The 27,054-nt window shown below is 38.7% G+C and overlaps 1 protein-coding gene and 1 non-coding gene across 8 annotated transcripts in view; one reads left to right on the forward strand and one right to left on the reverse strand.

Annotated features, from left to right (window-relative positions):
- The first annotated feature begins 3,895 nt into the window (after positions 1 to 3,895).
- SPHKAP (SPHK1 interactor, AKAP domain containing) overlaps positions 3,896 to 27,054 on the forward strand; it is a 196,497-nt gene continuing 173,338 nt past the window's right edge. For 6 of the 7 annotated variants that reach the window (XM_050752097.1, XM_050752095.1, XM_050752099.1 and 3 more), the window contains exon 1: positions 3,897 to 4,298. In XM_050752097.1, coding sequence (XP_050608054.1) covers positions 4,271 to 4,298 — 28 coding nt within the window. In that variant the 5' untranslated portion in view covers positions 3,897 to 4,270. Of the gene's footprint in view, positions 4,299 to 27,054 lie in introns of all 7 variants that reach the window. The other variant, XM_050752094.1, reaches the window with a different exon arrangement.
- LOC126933348 (U6 spliceosomal RNA) lies at positions 15,994 to 16,100 on the reverse strand. Its single transcript, XR_007718570.1, has one exon. It is a non-coding gene; the product is annotated as a U6 spliceosomal RNA (small nuclear RNA).

Raw genomic sequence — 27,054 nt, forward strand, 5'->3', positions numbered from 1 at the left:
TTGCCCCCAAATATGGTTTATCTTGGTGTATGTTCAATGGACACTTGAAAAAAAAAAAGTGTATTCTATTTTTAGGTGGCATATTCTATAAATGTCAATTTGATCCTTTTGGGTGATGGTGTTGCTGAGTCTTTCAATATTCTCAATAATTTTCTGACTAGTCGTTTTATCAACTGTTGAGAAAAAGTGGTTAAAGTCTTCAGATATAATTTTGGATTCATCCGTTTCTTTTTTTAGTTCTATTATTCTGTTGTTTTGCATGTTTTGCAGTTCTGCTGTTTCTGTGTATACATTTAAAGTTGCTATGTCTACTTGGTAGATTGACCCTCTTATTATTAAATAATCTCCCTCTCTGTCTCTGGTAATTTTCCTTGCTCTGGGGTCTATTGTATGTTATATAAATATAGCTACATATGCTTTCTTTTAAATAATGTTTGCCTAATATATCTTTTATTACACTTCTACTTTTAATCTTCCTATAGGGCTATATTTGAAATGTTTGTTACAGAGAGCAAATAATTGGGTCATATCTTTAATCCACACTGCCAATCTCTGTCTTTAAATTGTTCTATTTAGACCCTTTACATTTAATGTAATCATTGGTACATTAAGCTCAAAATTGACAGGGTTTTATTTTCTTGTTTCCATTTGTTTTCTCCCTTCTTTGTTTTTGTTTCCTTTTTCCTCCTTTACTATGGGTTAATTAAACATTTTTAAAAATTTTTAAATGATAAAAATAATTTAAAATGATTAAAATAATTAAAATCAATAAACCCAATTTTATTGATTTAACCTACATTATTTTTGAGCATATATATGTGCATAGCTTTGTAATTCTATACATGCTATATATGTGTATACATATGCATGTATGTGTATATATGTATGTATATGTATACATATATATAAATTTATAGTTTATTGTTGTTGGTCAATTTACCAGTTTGAGTAAAATATGTAAACTTTACTTGTCTTACAACTTTTACCCTTCTCCCTTTAATATAGTTGTCTTAAATGTTTTCTCTATCTACATTTAGAACCATATCAAAGTCATAATCTTTCCTTTGATTTTCAAATATAGTTTAGGAAACTCAAAAGGAGAAGAAAATTCTGTGGTATCTTTCAAATTTTTCCTACTGCTTTCTTCTTTCCTGATATTCTAAGATGCCTGAAACTGTAAAGACAGTTTCATTGGTATCTAGACAATTTCCTTTAGTCATTCTTTTAGAAGAGGTCTGCTGGAATCCTATACCATTTTCATCTTCATTTCTAATGCATATTTTTATTAGACATAAGATTCTGTGTTCATAGTTCTCTTCCTCCGCACTTGAAAAATGTTGTCAATTACTTCAGTACTCCATGGCTTCCAGTGGGAAATTCACTGTTTTTGAACTATATTTCCTTTATGGGTAAAGTGATGCTTCTCTCCAACTAATAAAACAATTTGTGTTTTATTGTGGTTCTCTATTTTCACTTCTAAACCTCCCTTTAGTTTTTCTTTACATCTTCTACTTATATCTGCTTAGACTTTTTAGGGGCTGACTTTCTTTTTTTTTTTATTTGTTTATATTGCTCATTAAATTATTTTTATCATGGCTGCTTTAAAATCTTTGACAGATACATTTAACATCTCTGTCATTTCCATGTTATTAATAGTATCAATTGATTGGTTTTTGTGTGTGGATTTGCATTCAGATCTGGTTTTTAATATGACAAATAATTTCTATTAAAGCCTGCCTAATTGGGGCATTATGTCAGAACATTCTGAATTTCATTCAAAGATCTGTTTTAGATGGATTCTCTTGACACTTCTCCTATAAGGCAAGGAAAATAAGGGCAGCACTACCTCATCACTAGCAAGTGGGAGTAGAAATCTGGGCTCCTCACTTGGCTTTTGTTGACACTTGAAAAACAGGTAGTGGCATTCATTACTGTGAAGCAAGGGTGGGTGGGAGTTTAGGCGACTCACTAGGCCTCCACTGATAAGAGTGGTAGGAGTACCTAGTTCCTGCTTCCCATGTGGCCTTCTGTGATTGGGAGTGGGGGGCAGGGGATACACATAGGGCCTTATTACTTCTGAACTATGGTTTTTAGTTCTCCACAACAACTCCCCTGACACTGCCTCAGTGTAGACTGGAAGTGGGGAGTGCTCATTACTGCTCTGTGGAGATGAAAGTACAAGCTCTATTGATACCAAGGTGAAGAAGCAGTGCTGCTACTCCTTGTTAGGATTGAAAGTCCTGGATCCCATGGAACCAGCCCAAATGTCCATCAATCAATGAGTGGATAAAGAAATTGTGCTATATATGTATATATAATGGAATACTACTCAGTCATAAAAAGGAATGAATTAATGGTATTTGCAGCAATTTGGATGAAACAGACTACTATTCTGTGTGAAGTAACTCAGGAATGGAAAATCGAACATATGTTCTCACTTATAAGTGGGAGCTAAGCTGTGAAGACACAAAAGCATAAGAATGATACAATAGACTTCGGGGACTCAGGGGACAGTGTGGGAGGGAGGTGAGGGATAAAAGAGTGTAAATTGGGTTCAGTGTATACTGCTCAGGTGATGGGTGCACCAAAATCTCACAAATCACCACTAAATAACTTACTCAAGTAACCAAACACCACCTGCTCCCCAAAAATCTATGGAAATAAAAAATATTTTTTAAAAAGTCTTGGCTCCCTACTTTGCCATGATGCCACCTGCATGTGTGGAATGGGAAGGGGACTTCATTATTTCTGTGTGGTTGTGGAAGGTCAAGCTCTTTTTGGCACCATGATGGGGGAAAGGAGACATGAAGAGGAGAGTGCGGCCAGTGTTTGGAGGGGATGAAAGTCCTGGTCCCTACTTAGTTTTCTTTGACATCACCTGGCCCAGGGTACTGACTTACATCCTTAGAGCCTACAGATGGTGAAATGTAGCCTCCCTCTTTGGCCTTTGATGGTGTAGTTGAAAAAGGGCCACAGGTTTTTTTCTCATGGTGTTTGGCCACAGGTATTATTGTGTGTAAATTTTCTGTCTTGCTAGGCTGCCTCTTTCCTGATCCTGTGGCTAGAAAGAGGAGTCCTTTGTCAAGGCTTTTCCTGTCTCTGCCCCTTGACATTTCTGGGTTGTCATCTTCTTCAGCCAAAGTCTGGGAGAACCTCAGGAACTCATCATTATGCCATGCTTTGAGTCCCAGGATCTCTAGGGGTCTGCATTCTTCCGTTCACCTTTTCCTCATGCCTGTTTTATAGATAACCTCTGGGGGATTTAGTTGTACTTACTAGGAGGATCAGCTAAAAGTACATTGGCTCAACCTTCCCATTTGTGGAAGTCCCAAATTTTATTTTTAATTTGTTTTTTAATTGGGAAAAGAAGCAAATTCCACAGCGCCCTCATCTTAGCAGATACTTGCTACTGTCAGTGTTTTTCTTCTTAAGACAACTCTCATTTTTGCTCAGGGAGATACCCAGCCGGCAACTGGGGAAGTTTGTGACAGCTCTTCCTCCCAGGTTCCGAGTGCTGTCCTCGGAAGGATGGCCGCTCTCATAGGTTTTGAGATTTCTGTGTGCGCACACGGTTCTAACAGAAGAGAGAGAAGACTAAGTCACAGTTAAGCAAAATGAGTTAAAGAAAAGTGAAAACCGAAACCAAGAGAGAAAGTCCAAATAAAGGGAAAAGACTTGGGGGCGTCAAAGAGAGCATGGTTCTGAGTGATCGACCATAACATGGTAGACCACAAACGAAAATGAAATCCAGACAGGAAGCCAGAGGAGCGGCGCGCGACCAGTGGGGAGTGTGGGCACTGCCAGGAGTGAGGGCGTGAATGTGGGAAAGTGGGCGAACAACTTCAGGGCTCAGACCTGCTGTATGCCAGAGAGAAAGGGAGGGGAGACCGACGGCGGGTGGGGAAAGAGACATTTGGTCGGAGCCACCTATGTTTCTGGGCACGAATGAGCTGTAGAGCAGGATCCTCGAGCAACTGAGACTGGGGCCCGCCCTGCAGGAGGCAGGAGCCAGGCAGAAAAGTGGGAGCGTTGGCCAAGCGCTCCTGCAAGATCAGAGAGGACGGCGGGAGGGGACAGCGGGCGGTCGCAGCGCACAGAGCTTGCTGGCCAGGGAGGAGCGAGTCTCCGTGGGCGCCGCCGCCGCCCCAGCCTGCGCGCCTCTCTCCTGGCGCGCGCCAGTCTGCCACTCTGGGAGCTGGGTCCTAGCACCACAGACTTATCCTTCGCCTGCACTTTCCGTCTTTCTTCTCTAGGCGCCCATCAACAATGGATGGCAACTCCCTGCTCTCTGTACCCAGGTAAGACCCGCTTCTTTCTATGCCCAATATCATGTGGATCAAACTCCGTTCCGCGTTGTGAGTCGCTCACCAACTTGCCCCAGAGTGCTTCGGTTTGCACGGGGCTCCCAGCGAGGAGGCAGGGGTCACTGCACTTGTAAATAAGTCCTGTCCAGCCTCGCTGGAGCTACAGGGGTCCCTGTCAACTGCCCCACAGCGCGCGAGGCTGAGTGGGGCCTGTGCACTGGAGTGGCACGGGTTGGGGGTCAGCCCCGTGCCCGCCTCTAAGGCCCAGGGACGGAGGTCTGCTCTGCCCTGGGTGGAGCCAGGAGCCGGACTTTCCGCGGACACAGCTTGGAGAGGTTTCACACCTTGTGAGGAGCCAGATTCCAAGGTCTAAAACAGGAGGGAACCGGGCTAGGGCAAAGTACCCCCGCTTTCCGTCCACCTTAACCTGGGCGGGTGTCTGGGGCTGCTAGGGTGGGGAAGATCGTCCCTCACTCCCGACCGACACCTAGACTACCCCCAAAGCGAGATCTTAAGGTTGAACAGAAAAGACCTGGGTCTCCTGCAGTCCCGCCGTCCTCCGCCGCCCCCACACTCCCTGCCAGTCTGCGAGTTCCTTCTTTAACACCTTTGGCTTTTCTCGTCCCCACATCGGGGTAGGTCAGGGACGCCCCCCCGGGGGCTGCCGGGTGCAAGTAACGTGTTTTTCGGGGCGTGTTTCTTTCTCCTGTTTCTTATTTGCCCCTGTTCCGCACTCCTTCTAACTGTCTTTTGCGAATTTAAGAACCCGAGATTTTTATGTCTTCCCCATAAACGTCTGGGTGAATCGGGGCGGTGGTGCTGCTCCTGCTCCGCCAGTTGGGCAGGTGGCCTTTGCGCTCTTTGCGCTCGCTGGGCGCGGAGCTTTCGCGCCGGGAGCGGAGGATGCTGTTGCTCCCAGGTAGAGGGTGCCCCGGCTGCGGCGCAGCGCCACCTCCCCTCGGCAGCGGCTTAGCGTGGCTCTTGGAGCCATCCCTACTCCCTCTTTTCCCCAAGCAAACAGAGAGGTAGCTTCCAGAGGAGAGCACCAGGCCCTAGAATAAACACGTTAAGGTCGGATTCTTGGAGAGCAGCAAAACCCAATATCCACTGGCCAGGGCACGCGTGTAGTGATACTACATTGCCAAGGAGCCGAGATGCGGTGGGAGGGGAGGTGGGGGTGGCGGAGGAGGAGACAGACTGCTTTCCAAAGGTATTGAAGGCTGCCATCTAGAGACTTGAATTTTTTGTATTCCGCGATGAAATAACGCTTTCTCAGTTCCACAGGCGCTTCCTCCTTAAGCGTCCCTTCGCCGCGGGGGCAGCAAATGCTTCAGAAAAGGCCCGCGGTGGTTTCTGTGCACCCCCCTAAGTAGCTCTTAAGTGAAGTCTCAATTTCCACCCTCGGATCCCTGCCCCAGCCCAACAGGGTCAAACGACCACCACTAAGTCTTCCCATTTTGCCGATTTTTCTTAACTTAAAAAAAAAAAAAAAAATTGCCAGTGATATTTAAGCAAAGGCATTAAGGTGTTTGGAAAGTCATGTAAACTGGAAGCTCAGTTTCTCCACCTGTCTATTCTACTGTCTAGGGCAAATGGTCGTTAGAATTGAAATGGTGAATTGGGTGGGCCTAATAATCTTCCAATAGAGATTTTTGATCACAGATTGATTGCTTTAATCCGGTTTTACAGACCAATATAGCTGTGCCTGAACCCTGACTATATTTCTATTCAAATACTGGAACATTTTCTAAATCACTAGAAACACATTGTGCCAGTAATTTATTAATATTATTTCTGTCTCAGTACTATAAAATGACCTTTTAAAGAGCAAAGCAACTCCGATGATATTGCTCTGTCTTGTAGTAGCCTATTAAAATGTTAATATAGGTTTAATATCAGCTGCAGCAAACTAAGCTTTTTGAACATGACTCTTTATTCACCTATTTCCACAAATCAGCATAGCGATTTCGGGTATTTTATTAGTATTCTTAGTCGTGTAAATTAATTCCTACACATGAGTTGATTCAATCCTCTGTTTCCTTGTATACAAGAAACATCATTTCTTTTCTATAAGACTTAATTGAAAGCCATAGGGATTGGTATGCAAAAAGTAAATTAAAATTTTCAATGGTGTAGACAAATCATGTATTAGTCATGCTACTTGTTCACAAAACATTGCATTTTAAAGAACTGATTATTGAATATTCTACGTAAGCTTTTCGAAGAAAACAACAATGATTAGCAAATATCAAATTGTTACTGGTCGAGGCTTGTGATGTCCAAATCTGAAAACATTTTTGGTATCTAATAAAATTAAGTTGGTGGTTATAAATCATTGTTTCTCTTAAGAATTAGAAAACAATTTAAGACATTCTACTTAATAATTAGAGAAAACAAAATGATTTAATAACATATTGGGTGAGTTAGAGAATATGTTTTTATGTTGGCTTTTCCATTTTCTTAGAATTTTCAATTAAACACAAATATAAATTACTGAAATTTCAATCAAGTGATATTCTGTGAAGATTGATATTAAAACTGAATGTGACTCATATACTTCAGAAACTGTAAAACATGTTTTGTTTTGGTTTTAAAGGAAATGTTTCGGGTTCTTTGAGTTATTAAACTGTATTCCCTTCCTTCCATGAAAACTCCAATTCATTTTTACTAGGAATATTTTCATTTTTAAATGTGCAGTAAGTTATGTGGATTACATCACAGATTTCTTAAAATCACTGGTTATCAAAGCTGGAAGATACCTTCCATAAGGAAACCAAGCTGTGCAGAGATTAAATGTTTCCATGTTAGTTGCATTATAGACCTGGAGTCCAAGTGTTTTCTGACTAGTAGTCCAATTCAAGAAAAAAAAAAATTTAAGGGGGATTTTTTTAAATCTAAAAGCTTTGATAGAGGTTCTTTAGTCATCTATTTTATGGAAAATTGATTTGATTCGCTAAGTTACAAAATTAGATATTAGAAAAACAAAAAAAGAATCAAAGGACTTCTATCCAATCTGTTCTATAGTACACTGTAATACAATGCAGAAGTTTCCACTTACAAAAAAAAGTCAATTTCACTTTTATATTGGTAACTAGTGTGTGTATAGTAAGGTGTTATCCAGTGTTATCTAATATATTAAATTATTTGATCATCACATCCTTGTGAGTCAATTATGATGGATATTATCATCTCCATTTCCTAGCTGAAAACTCTGAAGCGAAAGGAAATTAAATAAAGCAAATAATTGTATTAAAAATCCATATAAATTGTATGTAGCAGAGCTAGGTCATCCACAAAATTCTTCTGCCTTCAAGTCCAGTTTTCTTTCATGTACTGATTGAAAATCCATACTTTATTTTAAATGGAGGGAAAAATAAATTCTGGTACACAATTTGGACAAACACGGATATCATCAGAACACATGGAGGCAGCCTAAAAGCAAGGAGACCATCTTTTAAAGCCAACAAGTGCTAAAAAATAATCTTTCTTAGCAAACAGAAATAGTTTGTCACCTTGACCATATCTAAGCTTGAATTTGAGTGTTAAGAGAGTTCCTTGCTTTCTAAACATTTGCATTGTTATACTGTATTGTTTTGTTCTTTTTGCTTGGTTTACCGGATTCTATTTTAATAATAAAATGTTTATATGGCACTTCAAATGATAAGATTAAAACTCATCAAATGTAAACTTTTGAAACAATAATTTGTATTGATTTTCTCCATGTGTAATAATGTGTATAGGCTTCCTGTCATTTTGTTTTAACCAATCCAAAGTTTAACGTGGACACATTTCACTAAAACTCATCAGAATCTCAAGATCTTACCTCTCAGTATGTTAGTTCCAGGAAAAATAAAATTGATTTTTTAAAATGGAGCAAACAACCCAACACTGTATACTAGACCATGATCTTCCATCACCAAGTTTTTATAGAAAGGTTAACTGATTTTAGATTTACACAAAAGGAGAAATTTAAGAGTACATTTAAATTTCTTTGTCTTATTTATGAAAAACTTTCAGAAAAGATTAATCAATTGCTCTTAAGTTGAGGAACAGGGACAAATATGAAATGCTGCCTTAAGAGTACACTTAACTTCATTCTCTGTTCTGGAATGCACACTGTCCTCAAGGCCAGCACTGAGCTGTGGGCACCTTCCCCAAGTCTCACTCCCTTCTCAGGGTAACACTGCCCAAGAGGTACAATTTCCTATAGAGAAAGGAACTGGGAATTAGAAAGTCCTGGTGCCTCAAATTCTGAAAGTCCACTTTGTTGCTGGGTTGTGGATACTTGGTTAAGAGACTGGAATTCTGAAGGCAATTCCCAATAGAAAAAAAAAGAAAAAAAGAAGGCTTAAAAGACCAACATTAAAACTACACTTTAGATACTGGCAAGTTTGATGGGCCCTTTACAATCATCTCATAAATTAATGATTAAGATATATTGTGTTTTACAAGTGGCCTCCTTTGGCTGGTGCTACTCATTTGAATTTTTTCTTGGTGTTACAGAGTTACAGCTACAAATAATGGTAAGGAGGGGAAGAGGAAACAGTGATGAATTATATTTGTTTGTTGATTTGTTGTTGTTGTTGTTTTGTTTTGTGCTTTTGTTTTTGTCTTTAAGACGGAGTTTCACTCATGTTGCCCAGGCTGGAGTGCAATGGCGGCATCTCCGCTCACTGCAACCTCCACCTTCCTCCGGGATTCAAGCGATTCTCCAGCCTCAACCTCCCAAGTAGCTGGGATTACAGGCATGCGCCACCATGCCCGGCTAATTTTGTATTTTTAGTAGAGACCGGGTTTCACCACGTTGATCAGGCTAGTCTCCAGCTGATCTCAGGTGATCTGCCCCACCTCAGCCTCCCGAAGCGCTGGGATTACAAGCGTGAGCTACGCACCCAGCCCTGTATTTGATATTTGGAGATCTGGTGCTTAGTCCTGTTCTGAAATTAATGGCTGAGAATGTCTGGTCAAGTTACCTGACCTGTTGCTTCTCTGCCTCCTCCTGGATGTGCTGACCTGTATCTTGGATATATTTATCTTCTATGTCCCTCTTACTTTAGTCTTCTGTAATGCCACAACCTGTGTTGTAGCAGGGACTCTCTCTTGGGTATGATATGGATAAATGTCTTACTCTCTTGAAAGAGGAGGGTGAAATCAAGGAATTTAAAAGAACTGAAGCAACACCACCCATCCGAAAGAAAGCTTGTCTTGGAGAATTGGGCTTTATTGTTTTTAATGTTCCCCCAGAGGTGGGAAGTAGCATTATACTTACAGAAACTCTTTTTGTAAAGAAGACAGCACAGTAATTAAGATCCGGTTCTGTCACATATTAGTGATTGGTTACCCACTCTGGGGTAAAATGCTGACCTACTCTGTGATTTATTTTCATCATCTGGGAAATGTGAAAACTACTTCAACCATTTGAAAAGGATGTGAGGCTTCAGACAGTATTATGAAGTACAAGAATAGTCTTTAGCCATTGCTTCCCATCATACTGAATGAATTCTTCTAAACATGATTGTTTCATGATAGATTTTTAAAGTTGATACTGGTGAATAGCTCACATAACTCAGAGATAAAGTTGACTTTATCTGATATTAGCATAGATACCCTTTCTTCCTTTTGTTTTTGTTTTTTTTCTATCTTTTTAAAAATATCTATCTCTTCAAATGTAAGTTGTTTCTTATAGATAGGGTATTGTATCTTACCTTTTTATCTCATCTAAAAATCTGTTTTTTTAATTGATGTGTTAAGACCATTCACATTTGTTAAGATTGTAGATAGGGATAAATTAGCTAGCTATTTTCTATTTGTGTCATATGTTTTTTATTCTTTTTAAAAATGTCTGCTCTGCTTTGGGTTAAATGAGAATTGTTTTGTGATTCCGTTTTACTTTCTTTATTGATTTGTTATTTATCTTCTGTTAAAAAGTGTGTGGTTGCTCCAGGATTTAGAAGATGTTTTTTATTCAGCAGAATCTACCTTCACATTTTAACATACCAGTTCACATCCACTGTGAGGTTTTTACAAGGGTACATTCTGAATTATCTCCTCTGATCCTTTGCGCTAATGTCATCATATATTTTATTTTTGCAAATGTCATAAACACACTATATATTTTGCTTTAAATCACCAGATATTTTTAGAACAATTAGAAATATGAAAAAAACCCTTCATTTATTCCATTTCTGACATTTTATTTGCATACATCCAAGTTTCTGCCTGGTATTGACATCTCTTCTGTCCAAAGAGCTTCTTGGATCTGTGACTTCATGCCTGTTATTAATTCTGAAAAATAAATTCAGCCATAATTTCTTAAAATGTTTTTCCTATCCTGTTCTGTATTTTTCTTTTCCTTCTAGAATTTTAATTGCACATATATTAGAATATAGCTCTTGGATGTTCTCTTCTAATTGTGTTTTTGTTTCCTTTTCTTTTTCTTTTTTTTTTTTTTTAGATGGGTAATTTTTATTGACCTATCTTTAAGTTCATTGATTCTTTCCTTGGCTGAGTTCATTCTACTGATAAATTTATCAAAGGCATTCTTCATCTGGTTACCATGTTTTACATTTTTAGCATTTCCATTTAGCATTTAGTTTTACCTTATAGTGTTCATCTCTCTGCTGTAACTACTCATGTGAACTTGCATGCTGTCTGCCTTTTCCATCAGAACCATTTCAATTAAAATCATGATTTGTAATTCTCTGCCAAATAGTTCCAACATCTGTGCCATACCTAGGTCTGATTCTGTTCGTTGCTTCATCCCTAGGATTTCAAACTCAAAGTGTAATGTTAACTCCATCACTGTCCCTCTCAGTTTTCTAATGCCAGTCCATTTCCACGCTGGAGTCCTGCAAGACCTTCTCATGCCACATAGTTTTGTTTATTTCAGACATTTTTCACCCCATATTCTAAGAATGTCATTGAAGCATATGAGATGCGGGTGATTTTACTATGTAATCTCAAGATATCACTTTCTTTCTGAATGTCTTTTGATTCAGTCTTTCTCAAAATATGGTCTCTGAATCAAAAGCAGTTACAAAGATGGGTGGATGCTATAAGAGGCTTTGACACGCCACAGGAAGCAATGGAAACATAGGGAGTCACAGCCAACAAAGTTTAGCATGAGAATTAGAAGGTTTTGTATCTGTTCCCAATATAGCTAAGAATTCAGATACTAAAGCCTCTACCTGCACGCCAAGCCACATTTCTGCTTGAGATAGAAGAGGTGACATATTCTGCCACATGGTTTAACAGAGTTTTTCTCCAAAAACAATAACAATAACATGCAGACCAATGTGCTTCCTTTTATTCCTTTTAACTACATATTACAGAGCCAAATTATTGAAATAGTGTCTGAATGTGTTAGAGTAGCCATAGTTTTAGAAATACAAGTTAGTTCAAAAAACATAAAGGTATCGTATTGCTTTTCAATAGCTGCTTTTAAAAATTGTCAGAAAATGAGTGGCTTAAAACAATACATTTATCATCTCACAGTTCTGTAGGTCAGAAGTCTGACATGGATCTCACTGGAATAAAGTCAAGGTGTGGCCAGGGCTGCATTTCTTTCTGGAGGTTTCGCAGGAGAAATGGTCTCATTGCCTTTTCCAGCTTCTGGAGGCTGCTTATATGGCTTGCCTCATAACCAGCTTTCTCCATCTACAAAGCTAGCAATAGATAGTTCAGTCCTTTTCTCCAATCACACCATCTGACTTCTGGCCTCCTCTTCTGCCTCCCTCCTTCACTTTTAATAAACCTTGTGATTACTTTGGGTCACCTAGATAATCCAGCATAATCTTTCTATATTAAGATCGGCTGGCTATTAAACTTAATTCCATCTTGAACCTTGATTTTTCTTTGTCATACAATGTCACATATACTACAAGTTTCAGAAATTAAGATATGGACATCGTTGAGGGAGTTCATTATTCAGTCTACCACAGGCATTAATTGAACTAAAAACTGATCATCCTGGCCATCAAATGACACATGAAATTCTACGAGGATTAATTTCCGTCTTATTTCTTTCTCCTTGTGTCCTTCTTTCTTTCTTAAATAAAAGGGAAGAGGGACAAGACTATTTGTTCCTCCTCTGAGATATGTGAGTCATTCAGTGTGCCTGAGCTGAAAGAACTAAAAGTTATTTGAGAACGTAAAACCAGACAGATCAGGATGGACCTGGAAACCCTACCAAATTCACTGTTTGGCACATGTTTATTGCAGTGGTCATTAATACTATTCAGCAAGTTTTCCAATTGTACTCTTAAGCATAGGGCAGGATTGTACTGGCTCTTCTCCTTGGTATAAAACATAGTGACATAATATGATTTGACCAATGCAAAGTGCACAGAAGGGGTACGTGTCTCTTCTAGTGTAAGTGTTAAAGATCTCATGTGTGGCGTGCTGTATTTCGCTTACTTTCTGCCACGGTGACTAACAGATTTCAGATTGTGGCTGTTCCAACAGCCTGAGTTTCAGAATGAGGTTGAATTGGAGCAGAGCCCCAAACTAGTCCATGATGGACACGTAGCATGAGTAAGAAATATGAATAAGCCTTTGTGGTCTTAATCCCCTGGGGTTCTGGAATTGTGTGATATTGCAGTATAACCTAACCCATCCTGCCTGATCCGGTTACCCTCAGGGTTGAAATGGTAGGTGATCAACTTTGCATTGGCTTGTGAAGATTTCCAGAGGATCTCACAGAACTCTGTTTTTGCTCTAGACCTCCAAAGACCCTTATCACTACCTAACAACATATAACTGGACGTATTGATACGAGAATGAAGTTGGAAAAAGGGAGAAATAAGTCTCACCCTGAGCAGCTGTGCAAGTAGTCAGGAGGTATGTCCTGTGGACCAGCTCCAGATAATCACAATAAATACCATGGCCTGCAGGCTTCTCCTCCTGGGGAGATGGAGTGTGAACTGGGAATCATACTTATCTTGTTATCAATTCACACATTGCCCATTTCACTGTACACAGGCTTCTGCTATTTAGGGATGGAATGATGTTGTATCTTATATGGTTTTAACTGTTGCAAATACAGTGAGACATGATCATTTTCCTTTTTTTATTCTTTCATTTCTCTTTCATCCTCATATGATTAAAAATATAGTAAACTTGTATTTAACTTACACATTTATTATATATTATACATTCTTATATAGGATGTATACACACACAACTTTATAAGATTTTTTCACAAAATCCAACATACCATAATTTCTAAGCCTCTTAAGAGATTTTCAAAGGTTATTTTAACTCCAAAAATTTTCAGGATAAACAATGACATTAGATGCTAAACCTTACGTTAGATGCATCTGTGCTACACAGGGTTGACAAAACACTGATTTTGGTAGCATGTCAACAGAAGTAAGTAAGAATAAGATTCAAAAGTCAATTGTCAGGCAACATTTATTGAGCAGACACTCTCTCCTGACACCTTCAAGACTCTCAATGGAGTAAGAACGACCCAGTTCCTGCCTTCCTTACATTAACAGTGTGTGGGTCCAATTGCACAGTGGGTACAGCTGGGGCCACAAATCAAAGGATGTAAAGAGGCATGCTAGGAAGTGGATACCCAGTACACCAGGAAGTTGACACTCATTCCACTCTGAAATTAACTTTTCATTTCTTGAGCAATCTCTCGCAAACGAACCAAACTGATCAGTCCTTCTCTTATTTAACTCTTCGGAGCATTCGACATAATTGACAGGTGACCCCTAACTTAAAAATATTTCTTCCTAAGAAGAGATTATTTATCAAAAGGCAAATTTATAAAAAGGCAAACTTGGCTTTTTAAATAATAAGTGCTATTCTCTATGCTGGGAAAATGGGAACCCACTGGATATGGGATATTAGAATTACGATGGACTTGAGCGCAGGTCATCTTGCCCTGTCCCCTTCCTTTACAGATGAAGAAACCAAAGTCAAGAAAACTTAAATGAATTACTCAAATCACACAAATATTTAGAAATTAAGCCAAGAATAAAATGATATGCAACAGATTGTACTTAAGACTGCATTGGATTTACTTAAAATAATAATAAATCTCCAAAACAAAACTGGAAGCACTTGAAATTTTCTGTTACGGAAAAACGTGTCTATCAACCATGTCTAAATACCTTCTTTACTTTTCCATAAGAAAAAATAATGTCTGGCCGGGCGCGGTGGCTCAAGCCTGTAATCCCAGCACTTTGGGAGGCCGAGACGGGCGGATCACGAGGTCAGGAGATCGAGACCATCCTGGCTAGCACGGTGAAACCCCGTCTCTACTAAAAAATACAAAAAAAATAGCCGGGCGAGGTGGCGGGCGCCTGTAGTCCCAGCTACTCGGGAGGCTGAGGCAGGAGAATGGCGTAAACCCGGGAGGCGGAACTTGCAGTGAGCCGAGATCCGGCCACTGCACTCCAGCCTGGGCGACAGAGCGAGACTCCATCTCAAAAAAAAAAAAAAAAAAGAAAAAGAAAAAATAATGTCTATGTAATTTCTCACCTCCTTATTTCACTTCAGCTGCCAGAAGTCCTAGAAACAAATTCAAAGCTCAATTATAACAACAGTGTAGAAATTTGTGACCTGAATATCTGTGTTCCTTTTAACCATATTGACCTCTTATTATAATTTCTAGTATTCTTAACCCTGAGTTCTAACTTATGTTTTTCCACTTTATTGCATATATCTTTTCCGTTAACTATCACAAATTCCTAGAAAAACAAGATGGAAAGGAAATATACCCCAGCAATATGGTAACCTTGGTTCTAGAACAATACAATAAAGTAAATATCATAATGAAGTAAGGCACACAATTTTTTTTTTGTTTTCCAGGGGATACAAAAGTTATGTGTACTCTATAGTGTCGTATATAAAGTGTGCAATAGTATTATGTTTAAAACCACAATGTAGATATCTTAATTTAAAAAAACTATATTAAAAAAGTGGTAATAATCATCTGAACCTTCAGAGAGTTCTGATCTTTTTGCTGGTGGCGGGTTTTGCCTTGACATTGATGATTGATAACTAATCAGGGTGATTGTTGCTGAAGATTGGGGTGGTTGTGCAAATTTCTTAAAATAAGAAAACAAAAATGCTTGCTCCATGGATTGGCTCTGCTTTCCATGAAAGACTCCTCTGTAGCATACTCTGCTGTTTGATAGCATTTTGCCCATAGTAGAACTTTCAAAATTAGAATCAATCCTCACAATCTCTGTCACTGCTTTATCAGTTAAGTTTATGCATTTAGGATACTTTATCAATTAAGTATTCTAAACTGTTTGTGGTCATTTCAACAATATTCACAGCATCTTCACCAGGAGTAGGTTCCATCTGAAAAAAACAATTTATTTGTTCATCCATAAGAAGCAATTCCTCATTCATTCAAGTTTTATAATAAGATTGCAGCAATTTAGTCATATCTTCAGACTCCATTTTTAATTCTAGTTCTTACCATTTCTATCAAATTTGCAATTACTTTAGCCACTGAAGCCTTGAACCCCTCAATGTCATCCATGAAAGTTGAAATCAACTTCTTCCAGACTCTCATTAATGTTGATATTTCGGCCTCCTCATGAATCATGAATGTTCATAATAGCATCTAGAATGCTGAATTATTTCCAGAAGATTTTTAAATTTACTTTGCCCAGATCCATCATAGGAATCACTATGTATGGCAACTATGCAATTTTTTTTAATTTTCAAACATATGGAATGCTTCAAGAATTTTCATGTCATCCTTGTGCTGGGTCCATGCTAATCTTCTCTGTATCATTCTAATTTTAGTAAATGTGCTGTGTAAGCAAGCACAAAATGTACTTTTTAAATCATAAGACTTGAAAATCAAAATTGCTCCTTGATCCTTGGGCTACAGAATGTTATGTAAGCAGGAATAAAAACAACATTAATTTTCTTGTACGACTTCATCAGAGCTCCTGGGTGACCAGGTCCATTGTCAATGAACAGTAACATTTTGCAAGACATATTTTTCTAAGCAACAGGTCTCAATGGGCTTAAAAGGAACAGCAAACCATGCTGTAAACAGACGTGCTATCATCCAGGTTTTGTTCCATTTACAGAGCATAGGCAGAGTAGATGTATCATTAAACCTTAAGAGCCCTAGGATTTTTGGAATAGTAAATGAGTATTAACTTCCACTTAAAGTCACCAGCTGCATTAGCACTTAAAAAGTGAGTCAGCTTGTCTTCTGAAGCTTTGAAGCCAGGCATTGACTTCTCCTCTCTAGCTATGAAAGTCCTAGATGGCATCTTGTTCTAATTTAAGGATTTTTCATTTACATTGAAAATCTGTTGTTTAGTGAAGCCACCTTCATCAATAATCTTAGCTAAATATTCTGGATAATTTTCTGCAGCTTTTTCATCAGCATTTGCTGCTTCACTTTGCACTGTTATATATGGAGACAGTTTCTTATCTTAAACCCCATGAACCAACCTCTTCTAGCTTCAAACTTTTCTTCTGCAGCTTCCTCACCTCTTACAACCTTCATAGAATTGAAGAGAGTGAGGGCCTCGCTCAGGATTAGGCTTTGCCTAAAGGGAATGTTGTGGTTGACTTGATTGTGTGTTCAGAACACTCAGACTTTCTCCATACCAGCAATTAGACTGTTTCTTTTTCTTATCATTTGTGTATTCCCTGGATTAACACTTTTAATTTCCTTCAAGTACTTTGCCCTTTGCATTCACAATGTGGCTAACTGCTTGATGCAGGAGGCCTAGCTTTTAGCCTGTCTCAGCTTTCAATATCTCTTCCTCACTTCATCATACCCAGTTTTAGATGTAAGGTGAGATATGTGTGATTTTCCTTTCATGTGAAGACCTACAGGCCATTTTAGAGTCATTAATTGGCCTGATATCAATATTATTTTGTCTTAAGGAATAGAGAGACCCAAGGAGAGGAAAAGAAAAGGGGTAACTTCCAGTCACTGGAGCAGTCAGGCCACCATTTGTCAATTAAGTTCGCCTTCTTGTATTGCCATGGTGCATATTGCCACAAAATAATTACAATAGTAACGTCGAAGATCACTAAACAGATCACCATAATAGCTGCAATACTAGTAATGACAAATTTTAAAATATTGCAAGAATTTTCAAAATGTGACACAGAGACATTAAGGGAACACGTGCTGTTTGGAAAAATGGTGCCAGTAAGATTACTGGATGCACAATTTCCACAAACCTTCAATTTACAACACAGTATCTGCAGAGCACAGTAAAGTGCAGTAAAATTAGGTCTGTCTATATCCATTATTAAATCAATCACTCTATCAATCAGTCATTTTCTTTAAAACAAAAGAAAAAAATTATTTTCTTGTGGCAAGTGGAAGCTCATAAAAATTATAGTCTATTCATATTTAATTTGACTTTAATGATAAACTGTATATAAAAAGTTGTAAGTAGTTTCTTTGAAATGATCAGTGCATTAAAGTAAAATAATCTGTTTTAAAATAAATATATAATAAGATAGAATGCTAAAGTTTTTTTGGATATTTTCCTAAATTATTCATTAAGCATAATATTACATATACATTTTAAATATGTGTGTATGTAAGATACCAGTGTATACTAAAGGTATTAATGTATGAGAATGTCTTTTTCAGTTTGTACATTTTATACTTTAGTGTATTTTTCTCAGATATTAAAATGAATTAAATAATATAATAGGAACTTTAAAATATTTAATACTGCTTCCAAAGATACTAAGAGAATTGATTATTTCCTTTCTTTATACTTCGGAGTTAATGTAAGTTACATAACCTACCTTATTTCTTTTTGTCCTACAAGCCTATAATTTTGAACTAAGAACATAAAAAGAATTCAGTAAATTACTTTCGGTAGACTGCATATAGGAATAGACTTACCCACTTATTTTCACTTGAGTACATAATTCTTCCACTTAATTTACATAGACAAATAAATTAAAGAATTTATCTGGGTAATTCAAACCAAAAATAAAACTCAGATAAAAATAAATTAAGGACTCGTGGAAGTCATTTTTCTCTAAGCAAAATCTTGGCCCCATATAATGTGTTCATTGCCTACTCATGGATTTAATATATCCTGAATATTTTTAATTTGTACTTCAACTTTTTAAATAAATGAATCAACAGTGCTTCAAAATAGTGATTAAAAAGGTACATTGACTTCACTTGTGTTAATTATCAGTCGATCGGCTATCTGACCTGGCATTCTGTTACACTGTTAGTATTTCTATCTTTGCAAAGGTGAAAATTATGTGGTGACTTCAAGAGAATCAGGTAATATAGAAAATTAACTGCAGTTTCATCACAGGGATCATTATAAAAGTATCCAAGAAAGAGATTCAGTATTCAGAGAACATCCTAACTAGAGAAGTTGTTATCACAACTGATATAGTTTGGATGTATGTCCCCACCCAAACCTCCTGGTGGGAAGTGATTGGATCATGGGGCTGGGTTTTCATGAATGGTTTAGCACCATCCTCTTGGTGCTGTCTTCATGATAGTGAGTTCTTGCAAAATCTGGTTGTGAGAAAGCATATGGCACCTTCCCCTCTCTCTGTGGATCCCGCTCTCACCATGTGATGTGCAAACTCCCGCATTGCTTTCTGCCATGACTGTAAGCTTCCAGAAACCTCCCTAGAAGCACATGCCAGCTCTATGCTTCCTGTACACCCCACAGAACTGTGAGCCAATTAAACCTGCTTTGTTTATAAGTCACCCAGTCTCAGGTATTTCTTCATAGCAATGCAAGAATGATACAATAACGATAATAACACTCAGCTCTTACAGATCACAGTCATTCATCATGCAGAAGAAATGTGTGAAAATATTAATGATAACTTTTTCCTCAGTATTTCTATTGTGTCAAAGATATTTTCCACAGGATGAATATGAACATATACAAAGAATGAGGCAGGAAAAGTGGAGATATGATCCAAGTTTTAACCTTGAAAATTAATTATATAGGACCAGTATGGATGATTGCGGCTGGGCAAAAAATCAGGGGAATAGCTCACTTAACTTATTTGAAAGGAAGAGATAAAACCTAGTGACTTGAATGTAGTCTTCACTATGTGAGGGTATATAAAACCTGGAAAAAGACATGTAAAGTAAATTTACTACACGAAGGTCTAAGTGTCATACTAAATGGTGAACAAAGTTAATATGTTTGGGCATTTCTCTTTCAAAATAATATAAGGAAAATTAGTTCATTTTGTCAATACTTTTTAAGTAAATATGAATTATGTAATAAACCAATAATGAGTTATGTGTTGATTAATAGATCATAATTTCCCTTCAAAATTGTATGTCAACATGGCCCTTTGTGTCAAAAGATCATAAGTGCCTCATAAACAGCCTTATAAATTTTGCCAGCACTCCCTTTAATTCTTTGATTCTCAGATCTGTCTCTTTGAGGCACCTATCATGTCATAGCCCTCATGGATTTCTCTTCTTCTGACATTAACTGTTCTAACTCTGCCAGACTCATTTGGTGGTAGTTTGACATATATTAAAGAGTTCTCTAATGTCACTTTCTTCTTTTTTTGGAAATCCTTCACCTTCCTCAAAGTTTGCCATTCCAGTTGATTAGCATTTTACTTAAATAAAAGTCACAACCTCTTAAAGTATCAACAGGCAACAACTACCAAATATGTTGATGCAATGGACAGAGAGACATTCAAGGTAGGTGGGGTGAGAACTTTACTGGAAACTAATTGTTAAATGTTCAGTACATTAGCTAATACAACTTTTGCTTTCTTACACAATCTTGTAATTGCAGAAACTGGCTTAACAATAACAAGGACACCTGATCTTTTGGGGGACAATTTGCAATCACTTTAAGTTTATCAGATTTTCTCCATGGAATGACATTGCCAAAAATCATTTTTATTTTCACAAAGGTTATCTGTAGAGGAGTGAGTTAGCTCACTAAGCAATGCAGGTGCAATTTAATATTTCAAAATCTCAATCCTCTAAGAAATGTTCTAATGTAGTTAATATTACAGAGGTCTTTATGTTTCCAAAATACCTTACAATTATTATTCTATTTTTAATGCACTGGTAGTTATTTTAACTGAATGTATGAAAGGCACCAAATGGTGTTCCAGGAAGAAAGTAGGCCCTTGATAAATATCAATACCCTTCTCTTCCCTTTGGATAAGACCACAGTGTTATTCAAAGTCTAAAAGACAGCACATAGATCAATTGGATTAGAACTGTGTAGTGGGACTTCTAACAGTGTTTGAAGCGGCCAGGACTTTGGGGAGATGGATACATATCTAGTCTCTCAGAGTTACTGAGTCACTTATTGACCCCTATAGTGGGTTCCAAATGCCTGTGAAGTGGGTAAAAAAGTGCTGCCACAGAAACAAGTCTCTTTACAGAGAGTTAAGGTCTAATGTAAAATAGATATAAGCCTTGGCAAAACAGAATCCATTCATTCTTTTATTTATTCGGTACTCATGTTGATCCTTTATTGTACATCGGATAAAATCAGCTGATATGCAATAATGAACACAAGTAGAATCCGCCCCCTTCTCATGGAGCTTTGGTACCAATGGAGAGAAAGACAATGACATCAGTGGACATATAGCAAATTGACATGTGTGTACCAAGGAAAAAGAACATGGTCTTTAAGAACATATGACAAGGAACAAGACGTAAGCAGGAGAGCAAGGCAGATTCTCATGAGGAAGAGCGCTCTGGCAGCGAGACCAGCAGTTGGAAGAGTCCAGAGGCAGGAGAGCAATTGAGCATTTAAAGAGCTCTAGGTGTGTGCCTGAAGTACAGGAAATGAGGAAGAGATGAGTGATAATGAGACCTGAAAGGCAGGGGCCAGAATAGGTTAAGCTTTGGGGATCATTGGGTATTCCTCCTAAAAACAATGGGATGTCATTGATGGTTTTCAGCGTAGAGGTGGCTGGAAGCCCTAATTCATGTAAAAGTTATAGCCCAGTGTGTGGCATATTGTAAATGCTTCATAAACAGAAACTGTTACTATTGTAATAATCACTGTTGAAACTATAATTTCAATACCACAATCTTTGGGTGCTGTATTAGTCAGGGCTTTCCAGAAGGACAGCATTAATAGGACATATGTATACGTGAAAGGGAGCTTATTAGGGAGAACTGACTCACACCATCACAAGGCGAAGCCCTACGATAGGCCATCTGCAAGCTGAGGAAAAAAGATGCCAGTAGTGACTCAGCCAAAGTCTGAAAGTCTACAGACCAGGGAAGCCAACAGTGCAGCCTTCAGCCTGTGGTTGAAGGCCCAAGAGGCCCTGGCAAACCACTGGTGTAAGTCCAAGAGTCCAAAGGCTAAAGAACCTGCAGTCTGATGTCCAAGGGCAGAAGGAAGCATCCAGCCTGGGAGAAAGAAGGAAACTAGAAGACTCAGCAAGCAAAGTTATCCCATCTTCTGCCTGCTTTGTTTTTGCTGTGCTGGCAAGCCAAATGGATGGTGTCCACCCACACTGGGAGTGGGTCTTCCTCTCCCAGTCCACTGACCCAAATGTCAATCCCCTCTGGCAACACCCTCACAGGTACACCCAAGAACAATACTCTACCAGCCATCCAGGCATCTTTCAATCCAATCAAGTTGACAGCTAATATTAACCATCACAGGGGCATTCCTGGGGAGAGCTAAGATTACAAGATCACCAGAACAGGGTTATTCCAAAGTGGCAACTGTCGTTAAGATGGCATTTTAAAAGCATCTTATTGAGTTTCAAGGACATCTGGAAGCAGTCACCCATCAGGTTGGTCATATGTCATGCAAATAAGAAGGCAACCCAGAATATCCCGAAGGTCTTCTTCATAATACTCGTTGGTATATTACCATGTTCTCAACTGCACATAGCAAAGGAGGTGGAAATACTGCCTACACCTACAAACACCCATGTTGACCCGTGTACATTATAAATAGGTACAATAGATCCTCTTCAGTATTATGGAGGAAAGGAGGAAGAGGGATAAAATAAGGAGTAAAAGAGAAAGAATATGTAGATGGGATGAGGAGGAGGAGCCAGTAGTAGGTCACTTAGTACCTTAGTCTGCAACTTGCATAATGAGCATAAAAGCTGTTGGAATTCAGTCAAAAATTTTTTCTCCCTAACATTTGATATGTGTACAATAAATAATACATAAATAAATAAAATAAATTTCTTTATTATAATTCTCTCTCTCTCTCTCTCTCTCTCTCTCATCTCTCTGTCTCCCTGGATCCCCATGCTACTCAGTTGGCTTAATAATTGCAGTCATTCACTGGGGCAGTGCAAAAATCTAAAACCTACCAGAAAAACATTGGGTGGTACTGGTAATCTCCAGCCTGTCATTGTTGCTGCTGATATCCAGCTGCTCATTGACATGCAATCGCTTTCTGCTCGCTTTAAAAGTGGGACAGCAAGATTTTGTCTGAGAGCCCCAGTGCTTCATGATTCCGTTTCTGTGGCTATAACAAAGCCGTTCCTCCCAGTTTTGCTACCTACTCATGGCACTGGCTTTAAAAAGGGCTTTGTGGCCGGGCGCGTGACTCACACCTGTAATCACAGCATTTTGGGAGGCCGAGGCGGGTGGATCACCTAAGGTCAGGAGTTTGAGACCAGCCTGATCAACATGGTGAAACCCCATCTCTACTAAAAATACAAAAATTAGCCAGGCATGGTGGCGCATGCCCATAATCCCAGCTACTTGGGAGGCTGAGGCAGGAGAATCACTTGAACCCGGGAGGCGAGGGTTGCAGTGAGCCAAGATCGTGCCATTGCACTGCAGCCCAGGTAACAAGGTGAAACTCCGTCTAAAAAAAAAAAAAGAAGGGCTTTGTTTCCTCTCCTTATGTATTCTGCCATACTCTGTGTCCCTCCCATCCTGTTACCTCTCAAAGTCATGTTAACATAGCAATATATAATGTATGTGTGCTACATAATCCCTGTTGTCAGTATTAACAACTAATTTCACTGAACTCTTTTCGTTGTATATTAACTTGAATAGCTGCATGAATATAATTTAGTAAAAACGACCAAACCACTGGTCTTGTTCAAGCTTAACTAAGATAAAGCTTACCAATCAGTAATTAAGGGGAAAGATCCACTTGATTTGACCAATTAGAATACTTCAAATATAAGAGATATTTCCACAAAATATTACTTATATCAGAATTGGTACCTGAAATTTAACTATTAATGAATTCTCTAATTTAGCTCTTTTGATTCTAAAATGCAGATATAAAAAGGCAGGAAGCATCTGAAGAGTTTCTAATTCTGGAGATCAACCTGTTTCTCCAACCTCTTTTATTTGGAAGGAAAGCACACAGAAGCAGCAAACCTCAGCCTCTGAAGGGGCCCAACTCCTGACTCTACACAGCTCAAGGGTTATTTCTTAGCAAAGAACATGTATAGCTTACAACCAACATATATCAAAAATAAAAACAAAGCAAATTCCTGGTAATTGGGAAATACCTTCTGTTTTCTATTGACTCCTTCCTCTGGGCCATGATTTTTTTGTTAATAAATCGTACTTCTGAAGGAATATGAACTTGAACCATGCAATAACACAATAGATTCAATAACACAATAGATAGAAAGCCTAGGAATGTTTCTGAATATAGTACTGGAAATCCTGTAACCAAGGTATTTCAACTGATCACTGCATACTTAATAGGACGTACAAGCTTGGAGTCCAAGGTGACAAAAACAAACCAAATATTTCAATCAAGGGCAATTTGTAAGAGTGGATTAGATGTAATGTGGATTTGTACTTCTAAGCAGACATCTTATTTTATTTTATTTTATTTTGTTTTGTTTTGTTTTGTTTTAAGTTCCAAGATGCATGTGCAGCATGTTCAGGTTTGTTACATAGGTAAACGTGCATCATGGTGGTTTGCTGCACCTGTCAAACCACCACCTAGATATTAAGCCCAGCATGCATTCGCTATTTTTCCTGATGCTCTCCCTCCCCACAGCCTTCTGACAGTGTGTATTTTTCCCCTCCTGTGTCCATGTGTTCTCATTGTTAAGCTCCCACTTTTAATCGAGGTTATGCAGTGTTTGGTTTTCTGCTTCCTGAGCAAATATCCTATGAACCTTTTTTCTTCACTGATGGCTGAAACTCATGTAGCAAATGAAAATTCAGCCACAACATTCTGAGTAAAATATCATTGTTTCTAGATTGGGCCAACTCAGTAGCCTCCCACTTACATCTACTCTGAACACCTCAAAGGTCTCATATGAGCTCACCCTGTCTTCCTATCCAGGCTTTTCCTGACTTTCACATTCTCTCACTGTCTATGCAGTAGCTATACTGACTTACATTTAGTCATTCCTGCCTACTGGGTCTCTTCATCTAGATCATTCCTATTCATCCTTTATAAGCCAGATTCCCAGTGAAGCTTTCCCTGGACTTCCTTGTCAAATCGTAAGTCAAATCCCTGCTAAGTATCAGTGCCTCACAGTTCATGGAAGTCATACATTTGTACTTGTTTATGTGATTATTTGTTTAACACCTGCCTTATCCACTCACTGTGAGCTTGTTGAAAGCAAGATTCATCTAAGTTTTGTCACTCTTGTATCTACAGCGTCTCATCGCATTTGACACAACGTCAGACCTGACAATGTTTGTTAGACAAATAAATGAAACATAAATGTTATCTGGGCCAAGTTTACCTGTGTGCACAGAGAATTTGTATAGCACAGAGAACTTGTAATATCTTATTTGGAAGGCCAAGAAAGTCAGTATAAGGAAAGGGGCACTGAGTCCAGAGCACTGAAAATAAGTATTTATTAACTGACAAATATGCAGAGGTTTAAAATATATTGAAAAAGTACACCGAAAAGCAGTCATTGTCCCATCAAGTATCTTTGATTGGTGATATGATTCAACTGTGTCCCCACCCAAATCTCATCTTGAATTGTAGTTCCCATAATCCCCACATGTCATGGGCGGGATCTGGTGGGAGGTAATTAAATCATGGGCGCGGTTACCCCCATGCTGCTGTTCTTGTGATAGTGAGTGAGTTCTCATAAGGTCTGATGGTTTTATAAGGGGCTTTTCCTTCTTTGCTCGGCACTTCTCCACCCTGCCATCATGTGAAGAAGATCGTGTTTCCTTCCCCTTCTGCCATGATTGTAAGTTTCGTGAGGACTTCTTCAGTAATTTGGAACTGTGAGTCAATTAAACCTCTTTCCTTTATAAATTACCCAGTCTCAGGCAGTTCTTTATAGCACTGTGAGAACAGACTAATACAATTGGTATATAAAAGTTTACCCCTAACCAAATAAATATGTTATTTAAGATACTTAAGATATTATAAGATACTCATAGACCTAACTAAAGAACATTTAAACTTTATAATCATGGGGAAGACGGACATGAGACATGATTGGTACAATATTTCACCTCCCTTGCTTCCATGCCGGGTTCCACTGACAGCATCAATTCTCAGGTTCATTAAAAACACCAAATTAAGCTGAATTTCCTCCACTCTAATTTGTATTTTGGCTGGTTTCTGTCTTCTTCAAAGTGATAGAGGTTTTTCTGTTAAAGACCTTGTTTGGCAGCTGAGGGTAGGGAATGTCAGGTTCCCTTGACTTCCTCTCCAAATGAACAAGAAGCTCCTGGCTCCAGACTCCTAGCCCCAGACCAGATTCCTAGTAGCAGTCAACAAACCACAGATTGGTCTGGAGGGAGATTGCAAAGACACCCTTACATAAAAATTAGTTCCACAGACATAGTGCTGATGACACAGAGGTCAGATTCATAGTTCTCTGTGGTGAGAAACTAGAGCAGAGAGGAAGGGAAGGGCTTGATGATTGAAGCCCCCTGTAGTCTATGGAAGATGATCTTAATATGTCCCTCAGTTTGGCCAAACTTCACATAGCTTCCTGACTCTAGGCACAGACCTCCATTTCCTTACAGCAATTTCTCTAGAAAATGTGTAATTATAAGTTATTTCTTTAATTTTTTGTGACATAAATCCTTTTAAAAGCCTCTTTTCAATTTTATACCCAGGAATGCCTTTCTTTTAGGATCCGGGAGCCAACTCCTTGAAATGCAAACATGCAGGGAGATGGCACCCCATCTCCCAGTTTCTGCGGGAGAGTAGGAGCCTAACTTCTGTGGGTGCGTTGTTTCCAGTTGTAGTTTTACAAGCCCCTCCTTTCATGAAGATATGAGAAAGTTTACTTTTCCTTTAGATAAGGCCAGTTAGCAAACACAGATGGCCTATGGTTTTCATTCCCACCCCCAACCCTGCTCTTAAAAACTCCCCTGATCTTTGCTTAAGCAGAAATGAGTTCTGTTTCCCATTTAAGAAATGGAGTTCTCCTCCATTGCAATAGCCTCGAATAAAGTCTTTCTTATCTATTTAACTTTGGTGGAATTTTTGCCTTCACACCATATTTAGGAACCTGGACTGTGTCTGAGTTAGGAGAGGCAGGGTGGGACAGCAGGGGAGAGCTTAGACTGGGAAGAGGATGGACCCTACAGTCCAGACTGGAACCCTGACTCCACCACTGCCTATTGGTAAATGACTTCATCCCTCAGTCTTGGTTTCTTCATCTCTGCCACATAAGGAGGGATTGAATCCATTCAGTGATATTAAGAACAGAAAGAAGGGGGTGGAATGCAAGACATATTTGGACAGCAAAATTGGAAGTATTTGGTACTTGACTGGGGTGAGGGAAAAGAGATTCCAGGGTAAATTCAATTTTTCTTTAGTTTAGATAATTTGGGCTCATTGTAATGCCAAAAACTGAGCAGCAAAGTCCT

The sequence above is a fragment of the Macaca thibetana genome, chromosome 12, assembly GCF_024542745.1.
Source record: "Macaca thibetana thibetana isolate TM-01 chromosome 12, ASM2454274v1, whole genome shotgun sequence".
Lineage (NCBI taxonomy): Eukaryota > Metazoa > Chordata > Mammalia > Primates > Cercopithecidae > Macaca > Macaca thibetana.